Source organism: Acomys minous (genome assembly GCF_964271855.1).
Source record: "Acomys minous genome assembly, chromosome: 13".
Classification (NCBI taxonomy): Eukaryota; Metazoa; Chordata; class Mammalia; order Rodentia; family Muridae; genus Acomys; species Acomys minous.
Window position 1 is genome coordinate 104,205,552 of NC_140495.1, and position 25,007 is coordinate 104,230,558.

The following is a 25,007-nucleotide window of genomic DNA, read 5'->3' on the forward strand; positions in this document are numbered from 1 at the left end:
AACAGCCATGAAGCATGTTGCTAATCCTGGCCTGCATCTTCCAGCATAGACAGCATCTTCTTGTCTCAAAGCTTCATTCCTGTCAAGGATGGAGTTGAAGCAGAAACAAAGAGACTTGGAACCTTTCCTGCAAGTGGCTTTAGACACTTTCGGAGATACTCTCTGTGATTACAGCAGGAGCTGGGAGGGCAGAAGAATATACCAGATGCCTATATTCTGTGGCACTGTGGCTATAGAAGGGAAAGTTGAGAGCCAGGAGGAAAAGTCAGCCTCACATGCACATCTGTGTGTTCTCATCTTGCTCAGAGAGGCATCCAAGGACCCTGGGCCGACTCAGATACCCGTTCCCCAACTCTGAGTGACCAATATGGATACTTACAGATACCACTGTAGTCCTGTCTTTTGTGATGGCACTTCTGGCTCACTACTGGACACACCAAAAGGGGGGCTGAGCCTGGAGCCTTGGCCTCTGCGCAGTTTCCAGCTGTGGCCCCTATGAATATGCACTGGCTTCATCTGCATTCCAAGGATGTGGCTGGTCCAATGTGTCTTCCCCCAGGACTCTGATGGATGAGGACATTCACTGCTTCAGCCTCCTATGTATTGTAGAGCCTTCCAGACCACAGGAAAAGAATAATCTCTGTGGTTATAAAAGGACTGTCATCTCATAGAGAAGGCATCTGTACTTCTGCACTCCTCTGAGCTCATGCAAGGAAATCAAGAATTCATGGGGCATGGAAGAATCCAGATGACATCAGGAGAGGATAGCTTGGGAGCCTAGATGTAGCAGCAGCTGGAGAGCCACATTAGTCATGGAACTGGGCAAACAAAACAAGAACATGGATAACAGCAAAACTAGCCTGGGAAGACAGAGGAAGCAAACAAGGAAGATCAGCAGCATTTTGGGTAATTGGAACACTGAGCTGGGTATAAAAGCCACTGCAGAAAGGAGCTCCAGACATCCTTACCCTCCTCCAGACCAGCAAGACTCTGCCATGTGTCACACCAGCTGCTCTTCAGGCTGCCAGCCAGCCTGCTGTGTGTCTAGCCCCTGCCAGGCATCCTGCTGTGTGTCTAGCAGCTGCCAGCCAGCCTGCTGCATGTCCAGTCCTTGCCAGCCATCTTGTTGTGTGTCCAGCCCCTGCCAGGCATCTTGCTGCCTGTCCAGCCCCTGCCAGTCAGCCTGCTGCAGGCCTGCTATATGCATTCCTGTTAGATACCAGGTCACCTGCTGTGTGCCTGTGAGCTGCAGGCCCACTGTGTGCATGGCTCCCTCCTGCCAGTCTTCTGTGTGTACACCTGTGAGCTGCCGGCCTGTCTGTGTGACCTCTTCCTGCCAGTCGTCTGGATGCTGCCAGCCCTCCTGCTCCACCCTGGTCTGTAGACCTGTCACCTGTAGCACCCCCACCTGCTGCTAAGCAGTGTCTTTAAACCAGCTGCTGTCAGTGCAAATGGGACGCATCCATCTACCCCTCTGTGGTGGTGGTTCTGCTCCTGAAACAGGTTGGAAGCGCACCTGGCTCACCCTGGAACTTGCGAGAGAACACAGAAGAATGATACAGATACCTCTCCCTCTGCCTCAGCCTCTCCCTCTGTCCTGGCTCTAGGGTCCTTCCTTACCTCGTGTGCCAAATAAAGTGGCTTCTTTAGTCAGCTGTGCATTTCTGTCCTGGTTCCTGTCTGTATTTCTTGGCTGCGTTGGCATCAGGAAGGATGTAAGATCAATGGTTTCTGTGACCCACTATGGTTCCTCAGGAGGCGGCATGCACGGCAAAGGGCATGGCTTGATGAGTGGGCGTGTTTATGTCCTTGGCATCCCTGTGGCCCCTGTGAGGGACTCACTGTATTTCACTGCAGTGTTTGCTCCTGCTCGCCTTTCCCATGGTGCCTGTAGCAGGCGCTCATACATGGTGAGTCCTAGAGTTGTTTATAAAAGGTTTTCTGTTTCCTCTGGGGATGTCCTGTGTCCCAGTCACAGTGACATTCTTCTTAGTGGGCAGCTTTGGGAATGTTTGAATTTCAGTCATATAGAATAACATGCTCCAAATCACTGTTTCAGTATTGCGGGGGGGGGGGGCAGGGGGGAACGATTTGTGACCAATTTCTTACTGTTGATCAATTACAATATGACAGATGCAGGTTGGTCATGAGGCATGAGTTACAAAAGTTGTTTAATCCCTTAGCAGCCAAGATGGTCAGGGTTCCACTGTGCTGTTTAAATAAAGACTTTTCCTTAAATGGACTAACTGCCCTTGACATGCAGCACACTCCATGCACCTATGATGTGTTTGCACCCAGGTTACACACACACACACACACACACACACACACACACACACACACACACGGGCACACACACAGGCACCCACACAGGCACACACAAATACTCTTGTATTCACACCCTCATGGGCATATAAAGGGACACATATGAAAAAATCCTCACATGCACATGTGTGTATGCTCACACATACCCGTATACTCAGGTGGTCATACTTACACACTCCCCCCCCCCACATTCATTTGTACTTCCTCACATGTGTGTATGCTTCTGCAGACACATGGCCATGCTTAGCTCTGCACACTCCCTCACCTTTCACTCAAGCACTTCCCCCCCCCCCCCCAGCTCGAGGCCCAGGCAGAGGCCCTGACCATCCTCCCACGTCAGCTTTTCTCATCAATGTGACACCATGAAGCACAAAACACTTGAAGAGACAGAATTTATCTTGGCTCCTGTTCTCATTCTGAAGCCTTTGATGGGTGGTAGGGTCTGGCTAATTTTCTACTGCCCCAGGGTGAAGCAGTTGGCTTCGCTTTAATGGCGTTAACCTCTTTAGAGACCGCACCCTCCTCAGCCATCGGTTTCTGATTGCTTCCCTTTCTGGCCAGGCTACATGGTTTTCAAATCTCTCTGCTCTGATGTGTGGTTCCTGATTCTCACTGTAAACCTGTCTAAAAGCCTCCAGCAATGAGCAGACCACTGTGTGAGTTCTTTGCCATCTTGAAATTTATTCTGCATGGTTAATTTACCCACCACTATAAACTCAGCATCACATGGCACTTCTGGACACAGAGGAAATTCTCTTGTGGAATATCACCCGGATGGCCCCTGGTCCAGTTCCCAACATCATCCTGAGACTTGATGAACACATCTTTCTGTTGGCATTCTGGTCTTCTGAGTTCTCACCTGGATGTCTCATTAGCTCTTTGTATAGCACTTGAGGGTCATAAAGCCCATGTGTCAAAACTCTTATGTAGTGTACCCAGACACCAGTCGAAGGCCTAAGAAACATACAGTCAGGTTTATTCACAGCAATGTCCTGATTTCTCTGACCAGTTTTCTATACTAGTCACTTCTGTATAGCTATGCTGAATTACCCAGTAAAGCAACTCAGATGGGTGAAAGAGGTTTTGAGCTCTTGGATTCAGAGTTCACTTCGTTTTGGGGGAGCAGAACAGTCGCAATGGGCCATAAAAAAGAGAAATAAGGTACTTGTAACTGATTAGTTTTCTTCTTGTCTGCTTTAACCCTGGCCCAAAGGAGAGAGCCATCTATTCAAAGACAGTCTAGACTCTCAGTTTACCGTCCCTGGAAATATTTAGACATGCTACAGATCGCCTCTGTTTCCTAGTGATTCTAAATCCATTCAAGGCGACGGTAAAGATGAATCTTTTTCCCCCCAAAGATTTATTTATTATGTATATAGTGCTCCGACTGCATGTACACCTGCAGGCCAGAAGAGGGCACCGGATCACACTCTAGATGGTTGTGAGCCACCGTGTGGTTGCTGGGAATTGAACTCAGGACCTCTGGAAAGAGCAATCAGTGCTCTTAACCTCTGAGCCATCTCTCCAGCCCCAATATGAATCTTCTTACTATCTCTTCAGGGCACCAGCCCTCGGGCCTCTCCTAGCCTCTGTCTGGTTGCTAGGATCTCACTGGAATCAGGCAGGGAACCCCCCCCCCCCAGAGGGTTTGGAATAAGAAAAAGAAGAAAAAGGATAAGAGTCTAGGACTTTGATCAGGAGGAAGTCTAATTTTCTCTAAAGCTGTGAGAGAAGACACGGAGAAGAGGAAACTGGAGGTTGGGAGGTGCCCCAATACCACAGGGTGAAATCTGAGGAGCCAAGGCCCCTCCTGAATCAGGACAGTCAGGATGGGGTGACAGTTCTCACTCAGACAAGTCCTGCGTGTGAGGGCCCGGAGAGGAGGAGTCGCAGCAGGCAGAGGAGCCACAGGGAAGAGTGGGAAGGCTGGCAGCAAGCTAGGGAGTAGCAGCTTACAGGCTTGCCACAGGCCAGTGGCAGGAGGCTGACACGGGACACAGGGTCCATCTCCACAGAGCCACATGGGGGTCTGTGGCAGCAGCAGCAGGTCTCACAGCCTTAGCAGGCCAGCAGGCAGAGATGAGGCAGCACAGAGGCATAGGACAAGCAGGATGGCCCGAAGAACAGTTCAGGTGTCAAGGTGACAGGGACTAGGTAAGGCTTGGGTGCAAAAAAAGAACAGGCCTTTAGTGGTATAGGGATATACAGTTGTGGACACACATGTATGGTTATGTACACGTTTACACTCACAGCTACACATGCACACACTCTGAACCCCATGTGTACATATACACATTCACATGAACACACTCACCACACACCACACCACACACATATACACACACACACACTGATAGAGACAGAGCTGTCCTCCAACACACACAACCACACACCACACACACACATACACACACACACAGAGCTGTCCTCCACACTCTTTCTTTCTTTCTTTCTTTTTTGTTTGTTTTTTGTTTTTTTGTTTTTTTGAGACAGGGTCTCTCTGTGTTAGCCGTGGCTGTCCTGGACTCACTTTGCAGACCAGGCTGTTATGCTCTTTCTTGTCTTGACTCCAGCTGTGGCTTATGAGCAGACACTCCCTGTGTCCAGCCTCTTACGGTCTGCAAACCCTTCCTAACCCTGTGACAAGTGTGATCTTTGTGGATGTGTAAGGACTGTCACCCATCAGGGAGAACTTCTGGACTCATGGATCTTTGAGATTTCGTGTGAGGAAATCAGGAAGTGATGGAGCTTGGCAGAATCCAGAAGGCCCCAGGGAGGATGCGTGGGAGCCCAGCTTAGCAGCAGCTGGAGGAGGTGTGATTAGCCATGAGGCTGAGGGCAAGCAAAACAGGGACACGGACTATAGCAGAACCAACCTGGGAGGTCAGAGGAAGCAAACAAGGAAGCCCAGCTGCGTTCTGGGAGGTTAGGACACTGGGCTGGGTATAAAAGCCACCCTGGGAAGGAGCTCCTGTCATTCTCAACGTACTCCAGACCAGCCAGCCTCCAGCATGTGTCACACCAGCTGTTCCTCAGGCTGCCAGCCGTCCTGCTGTGTGTCCAGCCCCTGCCAGGCATCCTGCTGTGTGTCCAGCCCCTGCCAGCCAGCCTGCTGCAGGCCTGCTACATGTGTTCCTGTTAGATACCAGGTGGCTTACTGTGTGCCTGTGAGCTGCAGGCCCACTGTGTGCACGGCCCCCTCCTGCCAGTCCTCTGTGTGTACGCCCGTGAGCTGCCGGCCTGTCTGTGTGACCTCTTCCTGCCAGTCGTCCGGGTGCTGCCAGCCCTCCTGCTCCACCCTGGTCTGCAGACCTGTCACATGTGGCAGCTCCTCCTGTTTCTGACCAGTGTCTGCAAACCAGCTGCTGTCACCATAGACAGGACACATCTATCCCACGCCCCCATCTCCTTCCTCTGTGACTATTGGTTTGCAAGTGTGCTCAGCCCTGGGAAGAGAATTCAGAAGAATGACCCAGGTTCCCCTGCCCTACCCCTCTCTAAGGACGTCCTGTCTCCAGTGTCCTTCCCTTAACCCATGTGCCAAATAAAATGGCTTCTCGAGTCAGCTCTGTATGTCTGTCCGGGCTCCTGTCTGTTTTCTCAGTTGTTCTAGCATCAGCATCAGAAAGCCTGTCATGTCTGTGCTCTCTGTGATCCAGCCTCGCTGTGGTTCTTCATTGGGTGGAACGCCAGGCAGAGGACAGGGCCTGATGAGGCAGATGTGGTCGTGTCTCTGCCCTGTCTGACTGTGCTCAAGCCTATGGCCCCTGCCACAGACTCTGTCCCTCATGAGTCTCCATTCTGCCTCGCCTGGCTCTCCTCCCCCAATGTTCCTGCAGCAGTGGCTGCGTCGATAGCAGGGGGGTAGGTTGGCTAGACTGTCCAGGGCTGTGTTTGCCTCTTCTCTTGGGATGTGCCGTGAGTCATGTGACTTTCTTCCTGCCCAGCGGCTTTTGCAAGCTGGATCTTAGTTCTGTAATCTGTAATCTGTGACACCTGCTACCCCTGGGACATGCCTGCCCATTTTTTGTTCTTGAATGATGAGGAGATGTCATAGTCACTTCATGTCGCTTCCAGCATGGACACTAGGCACGTGGTCCAAGTTTCATTCGTGTCTTGGTATAGCCACTTCTAGAGTCAGGGGAGCCCTATTCTGTGTTTTCAGTGATTCAAGTCAGCTGGGTCCTGTGCCTCAGACTGGCGCCTTTGCATTGCTCATCCTCATGGAGCCAATATACTGGGCTTGGTAACTCTTTCCTCATGTAGTGCTGGCTAGGTTACCTCTCTCCAGTGAAAAGCTTTCTCCCCAGTCTCCTACAGTTGTGCCCATCCCTCATAGAACAGCAGGAACACTGTTCTCAGGCTCTGCGGAAGCCTGGCACACCGTCCCACACTGTCCCTCTGTGGAGTTCCCACTGCTGGCCACCTTGCTGACACATGTTGTAAAAGTCATTGTATAACCCAGACACCCAGGGAGTCAAGGACACACTGTGTTGGTTAAATGAGAGATCTGTATGAAACTAAATCAGAAATAGACTCAGTCGTCATGGGCTAATAGTCCTGAACACACACACCTCGTTTCTTATGTGCACATGGGTCAGTGTACACACAATCATACACATACTCAATCTTACACCTGTTCCCTCATACACGCAGAACCACACAGTTAAGTGCAGTTATACACAGAGAAGCCTGCTTATGCATATATATTCAGGCATATGTATGTGCACACACACACACACACACATACACACACACATACACACACACACACACACACACGACACTCATGTACCTTCATACATATCCACATTTATTCAAACATCTATGTGTGCCCACATACCCTTGTGCGCTCTCCACTCACATGTCTATGGATTCTGGTGTCTCGTTGGAAGGTGAAACTAGATTTAGAGCCTGAGAAACAGAGAGATTCTCGGACAGTTCGTTGCCTGTCAACTTGGCTGGATCGATATCTATAGAGACATCTCTGGGCATGCCTGTGAGCGATTATCTAGATTAGGATCATAGAAGTGGGAAGACCCACCCTAAATGTGGGCGACGTAACCAGGTGGTCTTGAGTCCTGGAGAGAATAAAAAGGAGAAAGAGAGGTGAGCACAAACATTCCTCTTTGTCTGCTGGACTGCTGATACAATGTGACCAGCTGCCGTGACTCCCTCACAAGGACGGACTTTATTTCCTTGAGCCATAAGATGAAATGAGGCCTTCCTCCCTTAAAATGTTAAAATACTTATTTTTTTTTTTTAATAGTCAGAGTTTCTCTGCGTAATACCCCTGACTGTCCTGGAACTTGCTCTGTCACCAGCGTGGCCTTGAATTCACAGAGATCCGCTTGTCTCTGCCTCCCAGGTGCTGGGATTAAAGGCGCTTCTTGTCGGACATCTTGACATAGCAACAAGAGAGTGACTGAAAAAAATCTGGAGCATTTTGCGGCCGACACTAGGTCCACATGCCTGGTCAGCCCAGTGCGTTTACTTTTCTCCCACAGTGAAAGCAAAGAGTAACTTGGCTCTTGTTCTCAGCCTGAGCCTTTGAAGGGTGGCGTCTGGCTGATTTATTATTGTCCCAGTGCCAAGCGGCTTCCTTTTAATGGTCTTAATCTCTTTAACTACCACGGTCTCCTCAGCCACAGCATTCTAACTGACCTTGTTCTAGCCAGGCTCTGTAATGATCACCTTTTGCATTATGTATGTGTATATGTGTATATGTATATATATATGTGTCTAAAGGCAGCCAGCAATAAGCCACCATCTTTGCTGTCTTCAAATTTTTCCCCATTAAATTGATTTGTTCATCACTTGAAACTTATGCTCTGACAAGACAAAACATACACGGAGCCTTTCCAAGAATGGCACATGAACGGCCTCTGGGCCCAGTAGCATCCTTCTTCTATTTGAAATCTTATAAGCACACCATCCCGCCCGACTTTCTGTTGGCACACTGGTCTTCTGAGTCTCACCGGGACGTCTCATTGGTTTTGTGTATGGCACGCTAGGGTTTACAAAGCTAAAACTTTTACACACTCTATCCACAAACAAATCAAAGGCCGGAGAACCACACAGTCAGTGTTAGTCACAGCAGTGTCCTGACTTCTCCGATAAGTCCTCTATTCACTGCCTTTGCATTGCTGTAATGAGTGGCCCGACACAGCCACTCAAAGGGATGAAGGGGGTTATTTTGGCTCTTGGTTTCAGACACCTCAGTCCGTCACGGTTGGCAGAGCAGTTCGTGTTATGATGGTCCATGAGGTGGTGGATTAGGAATGGTGTTGCTAGTTTGGCTTCCTTCATTCCCACATTTGGTCCGTCTGGTCCCTCAGCCCGTGGGGTGGTGGTGCTGCCATAGTCACGGAGGTCTGTACTCTCCGCCAATCTTCCACAAAAAAATACACAGACAGGCCTTAGGGTATGCCTCTGTCTCCTAGGAGATTCTAAACGCATCAAGTTGATGGTGAAGGTGAGCAATCACTCCTATCCTCCCTAGCATGGCCCCCCAGGCTTCTCCCAGCCTCTTTGTATGATAAATGTCTCCCCAAAGGGTAGGTCCTAAGAGGCAGGTTCAGAACCTGAGAAATTAGAAACAGGACGAGGGTTGGATACATTTATTCATTTGGGCAGAGGTCTGATGTTGTTCAATGTCAGGAGAAAAGGATGACAATTAGAATAGGAAAGAGGAGTGTGGGTGTGTGCTCCTGCCCCAGCAGGACGGAAGTGAGGGGACAACTGAGTCCCCCTTCTGGCTCTACCTGATCGTTCATGATAGACAGTTTCCACCTAGGCTTTCGTTGATAACAATCCTAGTATTTGAGAGACTTATCAAAGAGAGCTCAACGGCAGGTGGAGGTGCTGTAGAGGAGGAGGCATGGCGGCAGCACACAGAGGACTAGGAATTCAGAGCCCTAGCAGGCCAGCTTGCAGGAGTCTCAACAGAGTCTGAAGATCTCCAGGAAGCAGCAGTTCTCACAACCTTGGCATGGGTAGTGGCCAGTAGGGGAGAAGCAGAGAAAGAGCCAGGGGAGCCGTTCATGTGGTGGTGGTTGTGGTGGTGGGGGCTAGGTTGGGTAGAGAAAGGAACAGGTCTATAGGCATAGAAAGATTATTAATATTTAATGTTGATTCATATTATTAGTAACCAGCTATTTACCCAAATAACCACACAGAGAGACTAGCATTTATTTAATTAGCCTAGAGCACAGTACTGAGCAGTAATTACTCCATCCTAAACCTCCAAGCTAGCATAGCTTCCTCCCATTCAGATTTCCTACATTATATTTGGTTTTTAATGATCTCCTAGGCCCAGTTCATTTCTTCTGATGCCTCCTGGTCCTCCCTCATGGCTCCAAGTCTTCTTCCTCGCCTCTTTCTCTTCCCCTCGCTGATCCTGGAAGTCCCACCCTGTTCTCTGCATCGATCAGCATTGGCTGGTTGGCTTTTTATTGGCAATACAGAGAACAAATGGGGTGTGTGTGTTTACGCAAACTCGAGACAAGAGATACTTAAAATATATATCACAAAGCCATGTTCAGATGGAAACCAGGTAGTGGCAACATTTGAAAGAATAAGGGCAAACTTTGCACAGTCCACAAAAACATGTCAACATACAGGGACATATGTGTAGTGAGTGGTCACATATGGAAATATAGTCCTGCATACACATGTATGGCTGTATACATGTACACTCAGGTACACACTCATGCACAAACTCTGAACTTCATGTGTCATGTTCACAATTCCTCACACATTGTCTCTATCTCTGTCTCTCTGTCTCTGTCTCTTTGTCTTTCTTTCTGTCTCTGTCTGTCTGTCTATCTGTCTCTTTCTCTCCTGTCTGACCTCATCTCTGAGCTAAGCATGTTCTGTCAGGAAGAGCTCCCTGTACTCAGCCTTCCACATCGTGCATACCCTCACCAACCACAGGAGAAGTCTCTGGTTGTGTGAGGATCATTTTGCCATAAGGAGGGACATCTGGTCCCCTGGATCTTTGGGGGTATCCCAAAAAGAACTTGCAAAGGGCAACAGAGCAAATCTGAATCAGGATGGTGCTGGGAAAGCCCAGGTGTAGAAGGAGCTTGGAGAAGGTGTAATTAAGCCAGGAAGTCAAGGGCAAAACAAAAACAGAAACACAGACACAGCAAAGCCAGCCTGGGAGGACAGAGGAGGCAAACAAGGAAGCCCTGCTGCATTCTGGGTAGTTAGGACACTGAGCTGGGGGTATAAAGGCTGCCCCGGAAAGGAGCTCCAGTCATTCTCACCCTCCTCCAGACCAGCCAGCCTCCAGCATGTGTCACACTAGCTGCTCTTCAGGTTGCCAGCCAGCCTGCTGTGTGTCCACTCCCTGCCAGGCATCCTGCTGTGTGTTCAGCCCCTGCCAGCCGGCCTGCTTCGTGTCCAGCCCGTGCCAGTCAGCCTGCTGCAGGCCTGCTATATGCATTCCTGTTAGATACCAGGTGGCCTACTGTGTGCCTGTGAGCTGCAGGCCCACTGTGTGCACGGCCCCCTCCTGCCAGTCCTCCGTGTGTATGCCGGTGAGCTGCAGGCCTGTCTGTGTGACCTCTTCCTGCCAGTCATCCGGGTGCTGCCAGCCCTCCTGCCCCACCCTGGTCTGCAGACCTGTCACCTGTGGCAGCTCCTCCTGTTGCTGACCAGCGTCTCCAAACCAGCTGTCCCAGTGTAGATGGGACACACCTGTCCCCTCTGAGCTCCTGGCCTCTAGCTGCTGGTTCAGCATATGTGGCAGAGAGGAAGCCCATCTGCCCACTCTGGGATTTTGTGGGGGAGAATATGAAGTTATCTGGATTCCTCTCTTCTTGCCCATTGGAAGGGTGCCCTGGCTGCAGGGCTGTCTCTAACCGTTAGTGCCAAATAAACCAGTTTCTCCAGTTCAACTCCGCATGTCTGTCCTGTTTCGTGTCCATCTTTCTTGGCTGCTCTCATACCAGAAAAGATGTAAGGTCAATGCTTCTTATGATCTGGTGTCACCATGATTCCTCGAAGTGTGGGACACATAAGGAGGGTGTGGCCAGGTCATTGTGTAGGCCATGTGAGCGTTCAAGGTTAACTCCTTTTTGGCTATCTTGTTGTGTCCATGGTAACTTCCCCCTGCACAGTGTTGGGGACCGTCCTTACATCTCTATGGGTTGACTCATCCCCTGAGACCCTCAGGCCTGCCCACCCCAGGTCTCAAGTTTTGCTTTGGTGTTGGGCCTTGTCCCAGGCCTTGTCTTTGTAGAGTTTTTGCTGCTGGCTGCCACATGCTCCAGGCTTTTCCTTGATATCTGTAGGCTGGTGATGAGATAAGTGTTGCAAAGTGATTTTATACCCCAATAGCCAAGGTGGCCTTTGACTTGCTGTGTACTTAAAAAATGGGGCCTGTGGATGGCTCTGAGCCAGAAAGGAACCAGTCAGTCTGAACTAACTGTCTCAAATATGCAGTCTCCTGCATGCATCCTCTAGCACACACAGGCTTACACTTTCACATGTACACACACACACACACAGACACAGACACACAGACACACACACACACACACACACACACATGTATGTAGCTGGACTTTTCCTTGTTTGTGAGTTTTTTTTCCTTCCATTCTTCTCCACCCTTATTCCATCCTTTCAGCCCACTAACACTAGAAAGGAGAGAAAAAAGGACAGAGGGGAAAGGTGACATCATCATTAGATGACTTCCTTCTGATTAGGGGTGTCAAGTTCCTTGGGGCAAGTTTGATCTTCGCTGTCAGGATATCTAATTTCTTCTGGTTGTTTCTTCTTTGTATATGACTACTTAACAAACTGCGACTAACAACCACCATCACCACCACCACCACCACCACCACCAACAACAACAACAACTCACCATGCCTCTCAGGGCCCTAGCATTTATATACCCTCTGAAGAATCTCCAGAATTCCATTTGTCACATGCTCACAGAAATTATCTGCAGCTGACAAAACCACGGCTCTTATAGAGCATGAGGCAGATCACAGACAGCTGCTGTGGACAATCTGAAGCAGCCCCATATCCCACACCTGGGATTAAAATGAAATCTTATTCCCATATTTCTGTGTTTTTAAAAGGAACCAAAAATTCGCACTACAACACACATCCTTGTATGTCCACGTGTTCTCATGAGCTCTGCACACTTATGTTCACTCTATCCATCTGTGATGGCTTAGGTAGCAGGTGAAGCTGGACTCAGAGGCAGAGGTGGGGAGAGTTTGTATATTCCTGCCCCTTGCACTGGAAGGCATGGGGCGTAGACCTGAAGCCTGTTTGCCCCTTTGGTGTTAGCTGCTTTTCACACTAATAAAATCCCAAAACAAAACAACTTAAGAGAGGAAGAAGCTATTTTGGCTCACGGTTTGGAGAGCCCACGTCATTGTGACTGAGGGCAGAGTGGAGACGTTCATATCGTGGTGGGTCAGGAATCAGAGAGGGGATAGTGCCAGTGATCTGCTGTCTTCTCTTCCCTGCCTTTGTTCACTTCAGCCCCCAAGCCTATGGGATGGCATCGCCTACTTCCAGGGAGCCTCCCCCCTGACCCCTCAGCTATTCCTGTCTAGAAAAGCCTTTACAGACATGCCCAGTGGCTTGCCTCAGTCTCCTACAAGAGTGTAAATTCATTCACATTTCAGTGAAGGCTAACATTCAGATGCCAACCAAAGTCAACCTGACATCCAAATTCCTCACTTTACATCAGAGCATTGCACCCCCTGGCTCCGCAAAGTTTATGTCTATGATGGAAAAAAAAAATCATCCATTCTGTATTGTGGTTCCCAATAGTCTTAACAGTTTTTAACGTAACACAAATATTAAGTTTCTTTAGTGGCTCAAGGAAAACTACCTTTTAAAAATACTTTCTATGTATTCGTTGACTGTGTTACATATGCATTTTGCTCATTTTACTCCCCCTCCCCTCTCTTGTCCTCTCCCACTCTCCCTGCTCCATTCTCCCTAACATATCTCCCTCCTACTCTTTTTAATAACCCACTGCGTTTAATTAGAGGCTTGCAGGAGCATGTGCAGGCATGTGGAACTATTTACTGACTTGGGAACTTACCTAAGTGGCTACCCTCCCGTAGAAAATGGCTCCTACTCCCCCAAGCAGCCAGTAACAGCTCCTCAGCGGAGGGTGGGGGCTCCCATACTCCTCCCAACCATGCTGGAATATCGACAGGTTTGGCCTTGTCCAGGCAACCCCACAGTGGCTGTGAGGTCATGAGTGTAGCAGCCATGGCATGTCCAGAAAGCAGCGTTTCACAGATTCTTCTCCATCTTCGGCTCTTACATTCTTTCCCCCCCACCTCCATCTTGTCTGTTTTGTTGCTCCCTGAGCCTTTGAGAAGAGAGAATATAGATATTCTGGCTAAGGCTGAGCAACCAGCACTCTGACCAATTACTGATCTCTGTACTCACCCCTTTCCCACTGCGAAAAGGAGCTTCTACAAAGGCTGAGAGTAGCATCCTTCTTTGGGTATAGGCATAACCGTTTGGAAGGCACTCTGACAGCATATCCATTTACAAAAGCAACGCTGGTAGGTTTCCTCGAAGTGAACTCTTAGCTGTGAATCCCTATAATAGCTAAGTCAAGTCACGTGCTTACAACACTCGATGCCAGAATACACAGCCCGGTGCCAGAAGGGATGCAAGGGGCATAGGAAAGGGAAAGGCAGTGGAGCTCAGCACGGCTGATGTCAGACCTACAGCATGATGGTGGCCATCCGAGGTAGGCAGTGTCCTGATGTGACTTCACATGGCCTTGGGATGCTCCATCCACATATCCCAGCTGGTTGGAGCTTCTACTAACTCTCCATTGAGGTGGCCCTCCCCCTTTTTATGTAGAGGAGTGCTCTCTCTGCATATATGCCTGCATGCCAGAGGAGGGCATCGGATGCCATTGTAGATGGTTGTGAGCCACCATGTGGTTGCTGAGAATTGAACTTAGGACCTCTGGGACATAGCCTGTGTTCTTACTGCTGAGCCATCTCTTCAGTCCTTGGTTTTCAATCTCCATCCCTTCCTCCCTTCCTTCCTCCTTCCCTCCCCTCTCTTTCCGTTTTTTTAAAGACAGATTTCCTCTTTGTAGCCCTGGCTGTCCTAGAACTCATTCTGTAGACCAGGCTGGCCTCAAACTCAGAGTTCTGCCTGCCTCTACCTCTCAAGTGCTGGGATTAAAGGTGTGCATCACCACTGCCCACCCAAATGACTCCCTCTTTTGTCTGTAGCTTTCCTTGGGAGATGGCCTGTCTACTTGATTCCTCTAATCTGTGGGGTCTCCATTGTAGCCTAGAATTCACCCCTTCAACACCACACAACCTTCTCTCAGGGACTCCTCACAGATATTCTAAACTTGCTATACAGCTTTTCTCTCTCTCTTTTTCTTTATCTTTTTTCTTTTCTTTTCTTTTTAAAGACTTAGTTATTTATTGTGTATACAGTGCTCTGCCTGCATGTATGCCTGCACACCAGAAGAGGGCATCAGATCATATTACAGATGGTTGTGAGCCACCATGTGGTTGCTGGGAATTGAACTCAGGACCTCTGGAAGAGCAGTCAGTGTTCTTAACCTCTGAGCCATCTCTCCAGCTCTCCAGGCTTTTCTTTAAAAATGTGCAGGTGTCCTTGACCAGAGAGCTCGGACATACTGCATGCCTGCAAAACCATCACCACACGGATGACACTGGGGTGTGATGCCAGGTTGAAGAGCCAGGCCCCATAAATCACGGCTGCAGCGGCATATGAGGGCTTAATGAAAGAAAAACACTTTCATGACATCTGAATGCGGATAGGGAATCCTTGAGGCTCCCTCTTTTCAATGGGAAGTCTTCCAAATGAGCTCTCAGATTTTGACCCTGGTACCCGTGATGGGAGAGAATGCCGGTTAGTCATCGCCTTGGTGTACGAGGTTATCATTTTCTCCTCAGGTTTTATTGTTGGTGCTTGAAAGCATGGCCATTCCAGGATGGTGGGGCAGTGAGTGCAGAGCACCACTTGCCTGAACCCATGGGAAACTCCTCAGAGCCGCAAAGGAATCGTGGGAACAGGCAGGATATCTCCTTCAAGCAGCTGAGTGCTTTCTTGTGGTCCTGATGGCCGTCATCTGAGTCAAGACCACCAGGAAAAAGAGGGCCACTTGGGAGGCACTGCATCACGATTGCAAAGCCAACCCAAGATCCCACCCGTCAGCTGCAGGACCATGTGGGTGAAGATGCTAGCTGGCAGATCAGAATGATGGCCAGTGGTACCCTAACCCGAAGAGGTCCATAGGGATGTGGGGCATGTTGACATAACAGGCTATCCCTGCAGCGAAGCCTCAGAAGTAGGCGCAGTTCTTGAAGATGCTTTGCAAGAGCATGGTTCTGTGAGAGAAGTGGGGTATGAAAAACATCTCCAATAGGCACCTATTATAGTGGGATGAGTGACCGATGGAGGTGGGTGTACTTCCATGTGTTCCCTGGGTGTGAAGTCTTATTGTGGCTCTAGATGGTGGCTTCCCAGAAGTACAGGAGCAAGCTGGTGACATTAGCTTTTCTTTTGATGGCGACTGTCTCCTTAACAACCACATTCTGTGCGTCCATACGTACAGCTTGCTTTCTTTCTGGCTAGGCTACACGTGTTCCAGATCTTTCTGCTTTACGCATTGTTTCTGATACTCACTGGCTAAAACTGGCCAGCAATAATCGTGCATCTGCATGAGTGCTTTGCAGTCATGAATTTTCTTCACCAAATTTCTTTAAACTCATACAATGCTTCCAGACACAGAAAACAACAACAACAACAACAACAAAACAAACCATGTGTAACCCTTTGTCAGAATATAATATGAAGAGCCTATAATCCTGTTTCCACTATGGCCCCTCTTCCCCTAGGAAGCCTTGTGAGCACAGACTTTACTGTGTTTCTATTGGCATTCTGGTCTGAGTTCTGAGAGGACTGGACAAAGGAGGGTGTGTTGTTCAGGTTATGCATTGCTTACAGCATTCTAGGCCTTCCATGGTCCATAGCTACACACCCTGACAAATTCCTTCCACATATCAGTTCCAAATGATCAGAGTTATTCATGGCAATGTCCTGATTTTGCCAGCACCAGCTTTTTTTTGTTTTAAAGATTTATTTATTTTTTATTATGTATACAGTGTTGTCTGCTTGTTTACCTGCAGGCCAGAAGATGGCACCAGGTTGCATCATAGATGGTTGTGAGCCACCGTGTGGTTGCTGGGAATTGAACTCAGGACCTTTGGAAGAGCAGGCGGTGCTCTTAACTACTGAGCCATCTCTCCAGCCCCCAGCTTTTTTTTTTATTAGGTGTTTTTGCATTGCTGTGACTAGTTATTTTCGAAATAAACTTGAGAGAGAAGGGAACGTTCATGTTGGAGCTCAGTTTCAGAATTCAGGACATCATGGTGGAGCGGAACACACCACACTGTGATGGACCAGGAAGAAGAGAGTCAGGAATTCTAGCACTTGCCTGGCTTTCTCCTTTTTCCAGATTCACTCTATCCTGACCCCTAGGCAATGGGATGATGCCACACACTTAAGGAAAAGCCTACCCTCTTTGATCCTCCCTGGACCTCTCTAACAGACACAGCCTGGGATGTGCCCAGGTGGCTCTGTGCTGTTAGGCTGACCTTCCCTCACCAGCGTGGGCCTCAGGCCTCCCTATTCTCTTTCTGCTCTTCCAGTGTTCTCAAAGGGGACGAGACAGGTTCAGAGTGTGATGAACAGTCAGGGGAGATAGCTCTACAGATTCACGCTGGAGTGACTTCTAGAAGGGAGAGTCCTCACCTGGGCTCATGACCATAGCAGCAAAATCAGTCAGGGTTTGAGGGGCTAAAGAGGAGAGGTCAGCAGGGGGCAGAGGAGCAATAGGGAGGGGCCAGAAAGGAATGGACAGGGCAGGAGGGCTGGTAGCACCCTGGGGATTGGCAGCTTAAAGGCTCACCAGAGGTCAGTTGGCAGGGGCAGACAGAGGGCACAGAGCTCATCTCAACAGAACCATATGGGGGCCTGAGGTAGCAGCAGCAGCAGTGGCAGCAGCAGCAGCGGTTCTCACTGCCTTGGGAGGGCAGCCGGCAGTGATGAGGTAACAGAGAGGCATAGCACAAGCAAGGGGCACAAGTGGCTGGGATTGAGGAAGGCTTGGGTGAGAACAGGCCTTATGGTCACAGGATGTGTCACAGTCTTGGACACACATGTATAGTTATGCACACATTTACACCCACACACATGTGCACACACTCTGAACCCCATGTGTACATATGCACACACACACACACACGCACACTCTGATAGAGAGAGCTGTCCTCCATGCCCTTGCTTGTCTTATCTGACTCCAGCTCATGAGCAGACACTCCCTGTGCGCAGCCTCCCACGTTCTGCAAACCCTTCCTAACCCTGTGACAAGTATGATCTTTGTGGATCCCCCATCAGGGAGAACTTCTGGACTCATGGATCTTTGAGATTTCGTGTGAGGAAATCAGGAAGTGATGGAGCTTGGCAGAACCCAGAAGGCCCCAGGGAGGATGCGTGGGAGCCCAGCTTAGCAGCAGCTGGAGGAGGTGTGATTAGCCATGAGGCTGAGGGCAAGCAAAACAGGGACACGGACTATAGCAGAACCAACCTGGGAGGTCAGAGGAAGCAAACAAGGAAGCCCAGCTGCGTTCTGGGAGGTTAGGACACTGGGCTGGGTATAAAAGCCACCCTGGGAAGGAGCTCCTGTCATTCTTAACATACTCCAGACCAGCCAGCCTCCAGCATGTGTCACACCAGCTGCTCCTCAGGCTGCCAGCCGTCCTGCTGTGTGTCCAGCCCCTGCCAGGCATCCTGCTGTGTGTCCAGCCCCTGCCAGGCATCCTGCTGTGTGTCCAGCCCCTGCCAGCCATCCTGCTGTGTGTCCAGCCGCTGCCAGTCAGCCTGCTGCAGGCCTGCTACATGCATTCCTGTTAGATACCAGGTGGCCTACTGTGTGCCTGTGAGCTGCAGGCCCACTGTGTGCATGCCCCCCTCCTGCCAGTCCTCTGTGTGTATGCCCGTGAGCGGCAGGCCTGTCTGTGTGACCTCTTCCTGCCAGTCATCCGGGTGCTGCCAGCCCTCCTGCCCTGCCTTGGTCTGCAGACCTGTCACCTGTGGCACCTCTTCCTGTTGCTGACCAGCGTCTTCAAACCAACTGCTGCCAGATGGGACATGCCTGTTGTCTCACAACCTGTTCCACTTGACCTCAGCTTTAGCGTTCGCAGCAGGTGGGAGTCATACCCGTCCCACTCTGAAACCTGGAGGAGAACAGAGTCCAGAAGCAGGATGTGCCTCCCCTCCCCCCTGACCTCCTGTGGATGTCCGGGCTGCAGGGGCCTGCTCTAACCCTGTGTGCCAAATAAACCAGTGTTCGAGTTCAGCTGCACACGTCTGTCCTGTTTCATGTCTACCTTCCTATCTTCTCTTGTATCTGGAAGGATGTAAGGTCAATCAGTGTTCTCTAGATCCTCGGGAGACGAGATGGGGTGGGTACGTGGCCTGATTAGGAGGATGTCTTCAGGTGCCTGGCACTCCTGCACCTAGGAGCATGCAGCTCTGTCCTGGATTCACTCTTCCATCGCTGCATCCTATCCCGTCCCTCAGCGACTCTTTCTCAGGGCATCTGTAGCAACGGCCACAAGAACTCCATGCATTCTGTTCTTCGCTGGTTAGTTTTTCTCTCTGGTGTATGCTGGGCCCCTGGTGACTTTTTCCTGCAGGGCGCTTTTCAAGTGTTTGAATCTTAACTATACAACACGATTGACCCTGTAAACCTTCCCTTCAGTGGCTCACACATGCCTATCTTTAATTGTCAGGTGAGCGACATCCATGCATCAATTTCAACTTAGAAACTAGAAAGCGTTGTCGGGGGTCTAGCTGACTTCCTGTGGTGGTAGATGCCGGAGTTCACGTGGCCACTGCTCATCCATCAACGAGTGGGGTTGAATCTGCCCTGCGTATGCCTCAGACATCCTTGTCAGTGATGTGTAACCTGGGGGTTAGTTCCTCTGTGCAGCACTAGTGATGGTCTCCTACTTCCAATGTTCTTGTCATCCCTGGTCTCCTGCAGGCTGCTGTAAGCAATTCATGTGGCGGTTCCCAGGGAGGGACAAGGAACCGGTGCCTGCTGTGCCTGAGGTTCCCTTCTTCCTTGTCCCTCCCAGAGCTCTCACCGCTGCCTGCCTTGAGCTACAACAGTTTTCTCTGTGTTGCAGGCTTGTGATGATAAACAAAGGTGGGGGGGGCGGAGTTTAGGAATCAGCAGCCAAGATGGTCTGTGACCAGCGTGTCGTGTAAATATGAGCTTTGCATGAAACCGGGTCAGACATGGGACCAGTCCCATTGTTCTCCATATCACTAAGGTTGTAGACACAAAAAAAAGTGTGCAGTATTCTCTCACAAGATCTGCACATATGACCTCCAGTCTTGTTCCTAGAAAAGTCCCTATTCCCATCTGAGGCCTCGTGGGCTCAGGCTTCCTGGATTTCCACTGGTGTCTTTGTCTTCAGAGAACCCACTGGGACTCCCCTTATAGCCTTGCTCACAGCTGTCTACAGTTTCTCCGGACTCTGCAGGTTTCTGTCCACAAACCTGTGGCAAAGGCCTAAAGAGCCCACAGACAGGATGAGCCACAGCAGCGTCTCACCTTCTCCTATAGTTTCTGAATGAGTTAGTTTTGCTTTGGTTGGCTCGCAGTTTGAGGGTGTTTAGTTCATCATAGCGGAGCAGAGCGGTTCGCATTATGGTGGGCAATGGAACAGAAATAAGAATGCTAACACTAGCCGGGTGTGGTGGTGCACGCCTATAATCCTAGCACGCGGGAGGCAGAGGCAGGTGGATCGCTGTGAGTTCGAGGCCAGCCTGGACTACAAAGCAAGTCCAGGACAGCCAAGAATACACAGAGAAACCCTGTCTCGAAAACCAAACCAAACCAAACCAACCAAACAAACAAACAAGAATGCTAACACTTGGCTGACCTTTTCCTTTTTCTATGTTCATTCTCCCAGGCCCTCAGCCTGGGATGGGCGCTGCCTCATTTGAGTAGGGTCTTCCTTCTTAGTTAATCCTCCATGAAACACCCTCATGGAGGTGCCTCGAGAAATGCCCCAGACTCTGTCAGGTTGACAGTGAAGATGCGCCTTCATACCTTCCCTCCCTGGTGCGGGCCCTGAGGACTGCCCCAGGCTACTCCTATGGTTTCCCTGTACCCCAGTGAATAAATCCTAGGAAGCAAGTTCAGAATGTGAGAGAACAGGAATAAGGGTGGCAGTTGGACATTTTAGGGGGGAGGACTAATTCTCTGTAAAGCTACAAGGAAGGGAGGTGCCCCTGCCCAACCATGCAGGATGCTGGGGATGCTGACATATAAGCTGCCTGCTCCCTAGGTTGCTTAGCAACCTCTGATGTCATCACCTACCTGCCACTAGATGTGAGACAGGGGCCCAGGATAAAAGGAAAAACCTGCCGTCCATTGCTCTCTTGCTTTGTCTCTTATTCTGCCTGCCTGCCTGCCCTCCCCTCTCCCCCCCCCCCCCGGGGTGCCACTCCCTCCCCACTTCCTTCTCTCCCGTGCCTCTATAATAAATCTCTCCACATTCATATCTGTTGCACGCCATCTCATTTTTAATCCTTACCAGGGAGAGATGAGACTTTTCATAATTCAACAGGATCATGATGGCCAGGAGGAATGGTTCTCACCACAGCTTTGGAGATAACCAGAGAAACAGGTCCAGTATTCAAAGTATTCGATTGGAGGGATTAGTAGAAAGCAGTGATCCCACAGGGAGGGGCGTAATAATCAGGATGGGACAAGAGGGCTGGCAGCACCTGGAACAGGGCAGCTCGCAGGCCTGGAGAACAGGGACATGCAGGAAGCCCGCTTACAGACGGCGGCCATACAGGGGCTGTCCCATCGGAGGTCCGCATGGGTGTCAGTGGCAGCAGGAGGTCTCATTGCCCTGCTTTGGGCAGAAAGCAATGGAGGCGTCGCACAGAGAAGCAAGGCAGGCTGGCAAGCTGTCCATCCAGATCAGCGTGCTGGTACCTCATGGCTGGGACTCAGTGGGGCTGAGGTGAAAGAAAGGGCACGGTTTCTGAGTGGCAGGTGGCCATATGTGTACTATAGTCATGTATAGACACATCACACTCAGACATACATAAAAACCCCAAAATCTTCGTGCATGTTGTACTGGTTACTCTTCATTGCCACCTCTACTACACTTGGAACCTTCTAAGAGACACATCTCTGGGCATGTCTGTGGGGGTATCCAAAGAAGTTTAATTAAGTAGGGAAGAAAGATGTACTGTATTTATTACCTTTCTGTTGTTGTGACAAGACATCATGACCTAGAAAACCTATTGAGAAGTGAGTTTTTTGTTTTTGTTTTGTTGTTGTTGTTGTTTTTTTTTTTTTTTTTAACTTTTTTGGTTTATGGTTCCAGAGGCAGGAAAACATGGCAGCAGGCAGGCATAAGTAACAGGAGCAGGAAGTCAAGAGTTCACATCTTCAAATGCAAGCATGAAGCAGAGAGATAGAAAACTGGAAGTGGCAAAAGGCTTTAACCTCACAAAGCCTGCCCCAAGGATGCACCAAGCAGGACCTCCCCATAATCTCTCCAAACAGCGCCACCAACTGGAGGCCAAGTGTTAAATGCCTGAGCCTATGGGGGAGCTTTTCTCATTCAAACCACACATCCACCCTGACTGTGGGTGGCATCTCATGCAGTGGGGTCATGGACTTAACAGAAGAAAAAAACGAGCGAGCACACCATGCAATAAACCCAGCCACCTCACTCCTGCCACTGTGTGTTCCCTGCCGTCTAGATTGTATCCCTTCAAACTGTGAGCCAAGTCAACCCCTTCCTTCTTAAGCTGTTTTCATCAGGCATTTTGTCACAGCAATCTGAAAACACAAAGACAGAAAATGAATACGCAAAGAGGGCCAGCTGTGTCTGGGTGGTTGGGACACTGGGCCACGAATAAAGGCCGTCCTGGGAAGGCACTCCAGGCGATCCCATCCTCCTCCAGCAAAACCAATTAAATCCCACCATGGCTCACGGTCTCACATATGGTTTAGAGCTGGCCAGCAGCAGGAATGAAGGAGGAGTTGGAGCTGTGAGCTACAGCAGCCCTTGAATGCTGTGTGCAGAGTTGACTGGGCCTCGCCTAGGAGTCTGAAAGAACAGAGTTCCGATAAAAGGCAGACAGTAAAGAGTGCTCACGTGGCTTCAGAGCAGAACACGGATTCATCAGGAACAAACCGTTTGTGGTAGTGTTTGGTTAAAAAAAAAAATCCAACTACTTCCTGTCTGTGTCCAAAAGCCTTTAGGAAAGTGGAATTCAAAGTCGTGGCTGATGCATTCCATAGAGGAGTTCTCAAGTTGGCTCAGCATTTGGGCTGTGGCGAGTTGCCCACTTACTGCTCTTAAATGGTCTCCAATGAGAAGAGCAGGTAATATGAGCACGTGCATTGGGGTGGGGACAGGATGGATCTTGGGCTAGCTTAAAGTTGTAGACAAGGTGAGTGTGGAGAAAGCAGCTGTGACTGCGGAGGTGATTAGCACCATTAAACAGAAACCTTTCATTCTGTGCTGGGAAAATAACCAAGGACCCCTGGGGGGAAGACCCCACTCCTCAAAGGGTCCCACCCGAGAAAATGCAAAGAGAAAACCTGGACTGGAAATGTGCTGAATGGCTTCCCTGATCTGAAACAACAGCCTGGGGAATTTACCCCCAGGTTCTCTGGCTAAGACACCCTGAGGCCTTGGCAGCTGTAGCGGAAGGGAGCTACACTGTGTCTTATGCAGAAGAACATAGCAACATTGTGACATCGGTTTCTAGGCTTGCAAAAGCCAAGGCTAGTGGGGTTGATGAAGGCCTGCCCCAAGGTTCCAGAAAGCCTCTAAGGTGCATTTAAGAGTTGGGTCCCCCAGGTCTAATGAAAAATTATTCTGTGAAATTGTGAAGTAAAACAAGTTTCAAAAGAGACTCCAGGATGTTGGAGACGGAACAACTCTGGGGTTTCTACCAATGAGAGCTCCAGGCACAGAGTGGAACCTGCTCTAAGAGAGAGGCTCCATACAGTGCGAAAAGCAGAGGTTGACCCTGGCAGGGAGCAATGACGACACTACCCAAAGTTGTTGGAGCCCAGATGTGTGCATCATGAGTCCCAGATGCCTGATATGGAGCTTTAGGATTTGGTGTTTTCCCTGTTTGCCCTAATGCCTTCTCCAGGAACTTGGAAGAGATGTAATTAGCCATGGAGCAGGAAGCAAACAAAACCAGAAACATATACAACAGCAAAGCCAGCACTGGGGACAGGACAGGAAGCAAATGAGAAGGACCCGCTGCATCCTGAGTGGCTGAGTCACTGTGCCAGGTATAAAGGCTGCCTCAGAAAGGAGATCCAGACATCCTCAACCTTCTGTAGACTCCATTCACCAGCATGTGTCACACCAGCTGCTCCTCAGGCTGCCAGCCAGCCTGCTGCGTGTCCAGCCCCTGCCAGGCGTCCTGCTATGTGTCCAGCCCCTGCCAGCCAGCCTGCTGTGGGCCTGCTCTGTGCATTCCTGTGAGGTACCAGGTGGCCTACTGTGTGCCTGTGAGCTGCAGGCCCACTGTGTGCACGGCCCCCTCCTGCCAGTCCTCTGTGTGTATGCCCGTGAGCTGCAGGCCTGTCTGTGTGACCTCTTCCTGTCAGTCATCTGGATGCTGTCAGCCCTCCTGCCCTGCCCTGGTCTGCAGACCTGTCACCTGTGGCACCTCTTCCTGCTGCTGACCAGCATCTTCAAACCTGCTGCTGCCAGTTAAAATGGATACTTGGTCCTATCCAATCCTGTTCTTGACCATGGACTCAACACCCCTTGCTCTGTCCTTTGACGGGTGTCCTGGATGCAGGGTGACAAATAAAGCAGCTTTTCTACTCAACTGCCCCTGTCTGTCTTGCTTCCCGACTCTCTTGGTGACCTGGAAGGACTTCAGGCCACTGCTTGCTCTGACCCAGCCTCACGTGGCTCAGGAGATGGATATGGGTTGAGGACATGGCCTGGTGAAACAGACAGCTCCCTGACGCAGCCCAGGAGAATGTGGCCACTGCCACAGCCTCAGTGTCTCTTGTGGTCCCCTCCTCTGTTCTCCCTGTCCAGTCTGCAGTAGCGACTGTGTGGCACTGGGTGCTCAGATTATCCCTGCTTAGTTTTTTTTTTCTCTCTGGTACCATCTTGGATGCTGGGTCCCTGTGACTCCAGTCACCTGCAGGGCACTTCTCAAATGCTTGAATCTTAGTTATACAATGTGACTGATCCCCTAAAACCTTCCCTTCAGTGGCTCACGCATGCCCATCTTGACTGGTGATCAGCTGTACCATAACAAACACACACCACTTTCAATTTAGAAGCCAGGAGGTATCATTACGTTCTGCTGACTTATGGTGGCAGTGGCTGGCGGTCCCGGGGGGGGGGTGGGCATCCCTCATCTAGCAGTGAATAGAGTTGAATCTGTGCTCTATGGACCTCAGACGTGTGCTTTCATGTTCAAGTCTTTGTCGATGATGTCTAAACTGGGGTTTACCTCTTCTGGGTGGCGCTGGTGAGCATCCTCATCCCTTGTCTCATGTAGACTGTGGTGAGCAGTTCATGTGGAGGCTCCCAGGGATGGCA

At 50.1% G+C, this 25,007-nt stretch overlaps 5 protein-coding genes across 5 annotated transcripts; all 5 read left to right on the plus strand.

Moving 5' to 3' along the window:
- The first annotated feature begins 968 nt into the window (after positions 1-968).
- LOC311580443 (uncharacterized protein) lies at positions 969-1,659 on the plus strand. Its single transcript, XM_084752037.1, has one exon. The coding sequence runs from the start codon at positions 996-998 to the stop codon at positions 1,416-1,418; it is 423 nt and encodes a 140-aa protein (XP_084608163.1). The 5' UTR covers positions 969-995; the 3' UTR covers positions 1,419-1,659.
- A 3,656-nt stretch (positions 1,660-5,315) lies between these two features.
- On the plus strand, positions 5,316-5,898 carry LOC311580447 (uncharacterized protein). The gene has a single exon (XM_084752042.1). It carries the CDS (start codon positions 5,337-5,339, stop codon positions 5,667-5,669), a length of 333 nt encoding a protein of 110 aa, XP_084608168.1. The 5' UTR covers positions 5,316-5,336; the 3' UTR covers positions 5,670-5,898.
- Positions 5,899-10,596: 4,698 nt separating this feature from the next.
- Positions 10,597-11,228, plus strand: LOC311580445 (uncharacterized protein). Its single transcript, XM_084752039.1, has one exon. The coding sequence runs from the start codon at positions 10,623-10,625 to the stop codon at positions 10,983-10,985; it is 363 nt and encodes a 120-aa protein (XP_084608165.1). The 5' UTR covers positions 10,597-10,622; the 3' UTR covers positions 10,986-11,228.
- Positions 11,229-18,052: 6,824 nt separating this feature from the next.
- On the plus strand, positions 18,053-18,736 carry LOC311580444 (uncharacterized protein). The gene is made up of 2 exons (XM_084752038.1): positions 18,053-18,157; positions 18,188-18,736. Exons 1-2 carry the CDS (start codon positions 18,095-18,097, stop codon positions 18,485-18,487), a joined length of 363 nt encoding a protein of 120 aa, XP_084608164.1. The 5' UTR covers positions 18,053-18,094; the 3' UTR covers positions 18,488-18,736.
- A 5,002-nt stretch (positions 18,737-23,738) lies between these two features.
- LOC311580448 (uncharacterized protein) lies at positions 23,739-24,276 on the plus strand. The gene has a single exon (XM_084752043.1). The coding sequence runs from the start codon at positions 23,795-23,797 to the stop codon at positions 24,125-24,127; it is 333 nt and encodes a 110-aa protein (XP_084608169.1). The 5' UTR covers positions 23,739-23,794; the 3' UTR covers positions 24,128-24,276.
- Positions 24,277-25,007: the final 731 nt, after the last annotated feature.

Bases quoted from the DNA above. Each gene is read 5' to 3' on its own strand.
- LOC311580443 (XM_084752037.1), top strand. From the start codon at position 996: ATGTGTCACACCAGCTGCTCTTCAGGCTGCCAGCCAGCCTGCTGTGTG.
- LOC311580447 (XM_084752042.1), top strand. From the start codon at position 5,337: ATGTGTCACACCAGCTGTTCCTCAGGCTGCCAGCCGTCCTGCTGTGTG.
- LOC311580445 (XM_084752039.1), top strand. From the start codon at position 10,623: ATGTGTCACACTAGCTGCTCTTCAGGTTGCCAGCCAGCCTGCTGTGTG.
- LOC311580444 (XM_084752038.1), top strand. From the start codon at position 18,095: ATGTGTCACACCAGCTGCTCCTCAGGCTGCCAGCCGTCCTGCTGTGTG. The intron at 18,158-18,187 runs GCATCCTGCTGT...AGCCCCTGCCAG, and splicing joins GTGTGTCCAGCCCCTGCCAG to GCATCCTGCTGTGTGTCCAG.
- LOC311580448 (XM_084752043.1), top strand. From the start codon at position 23,795: ATGTGTCACACCAGCTGCTCCTCAGGCTGCCAGCCAGCCTGCTGCGTG.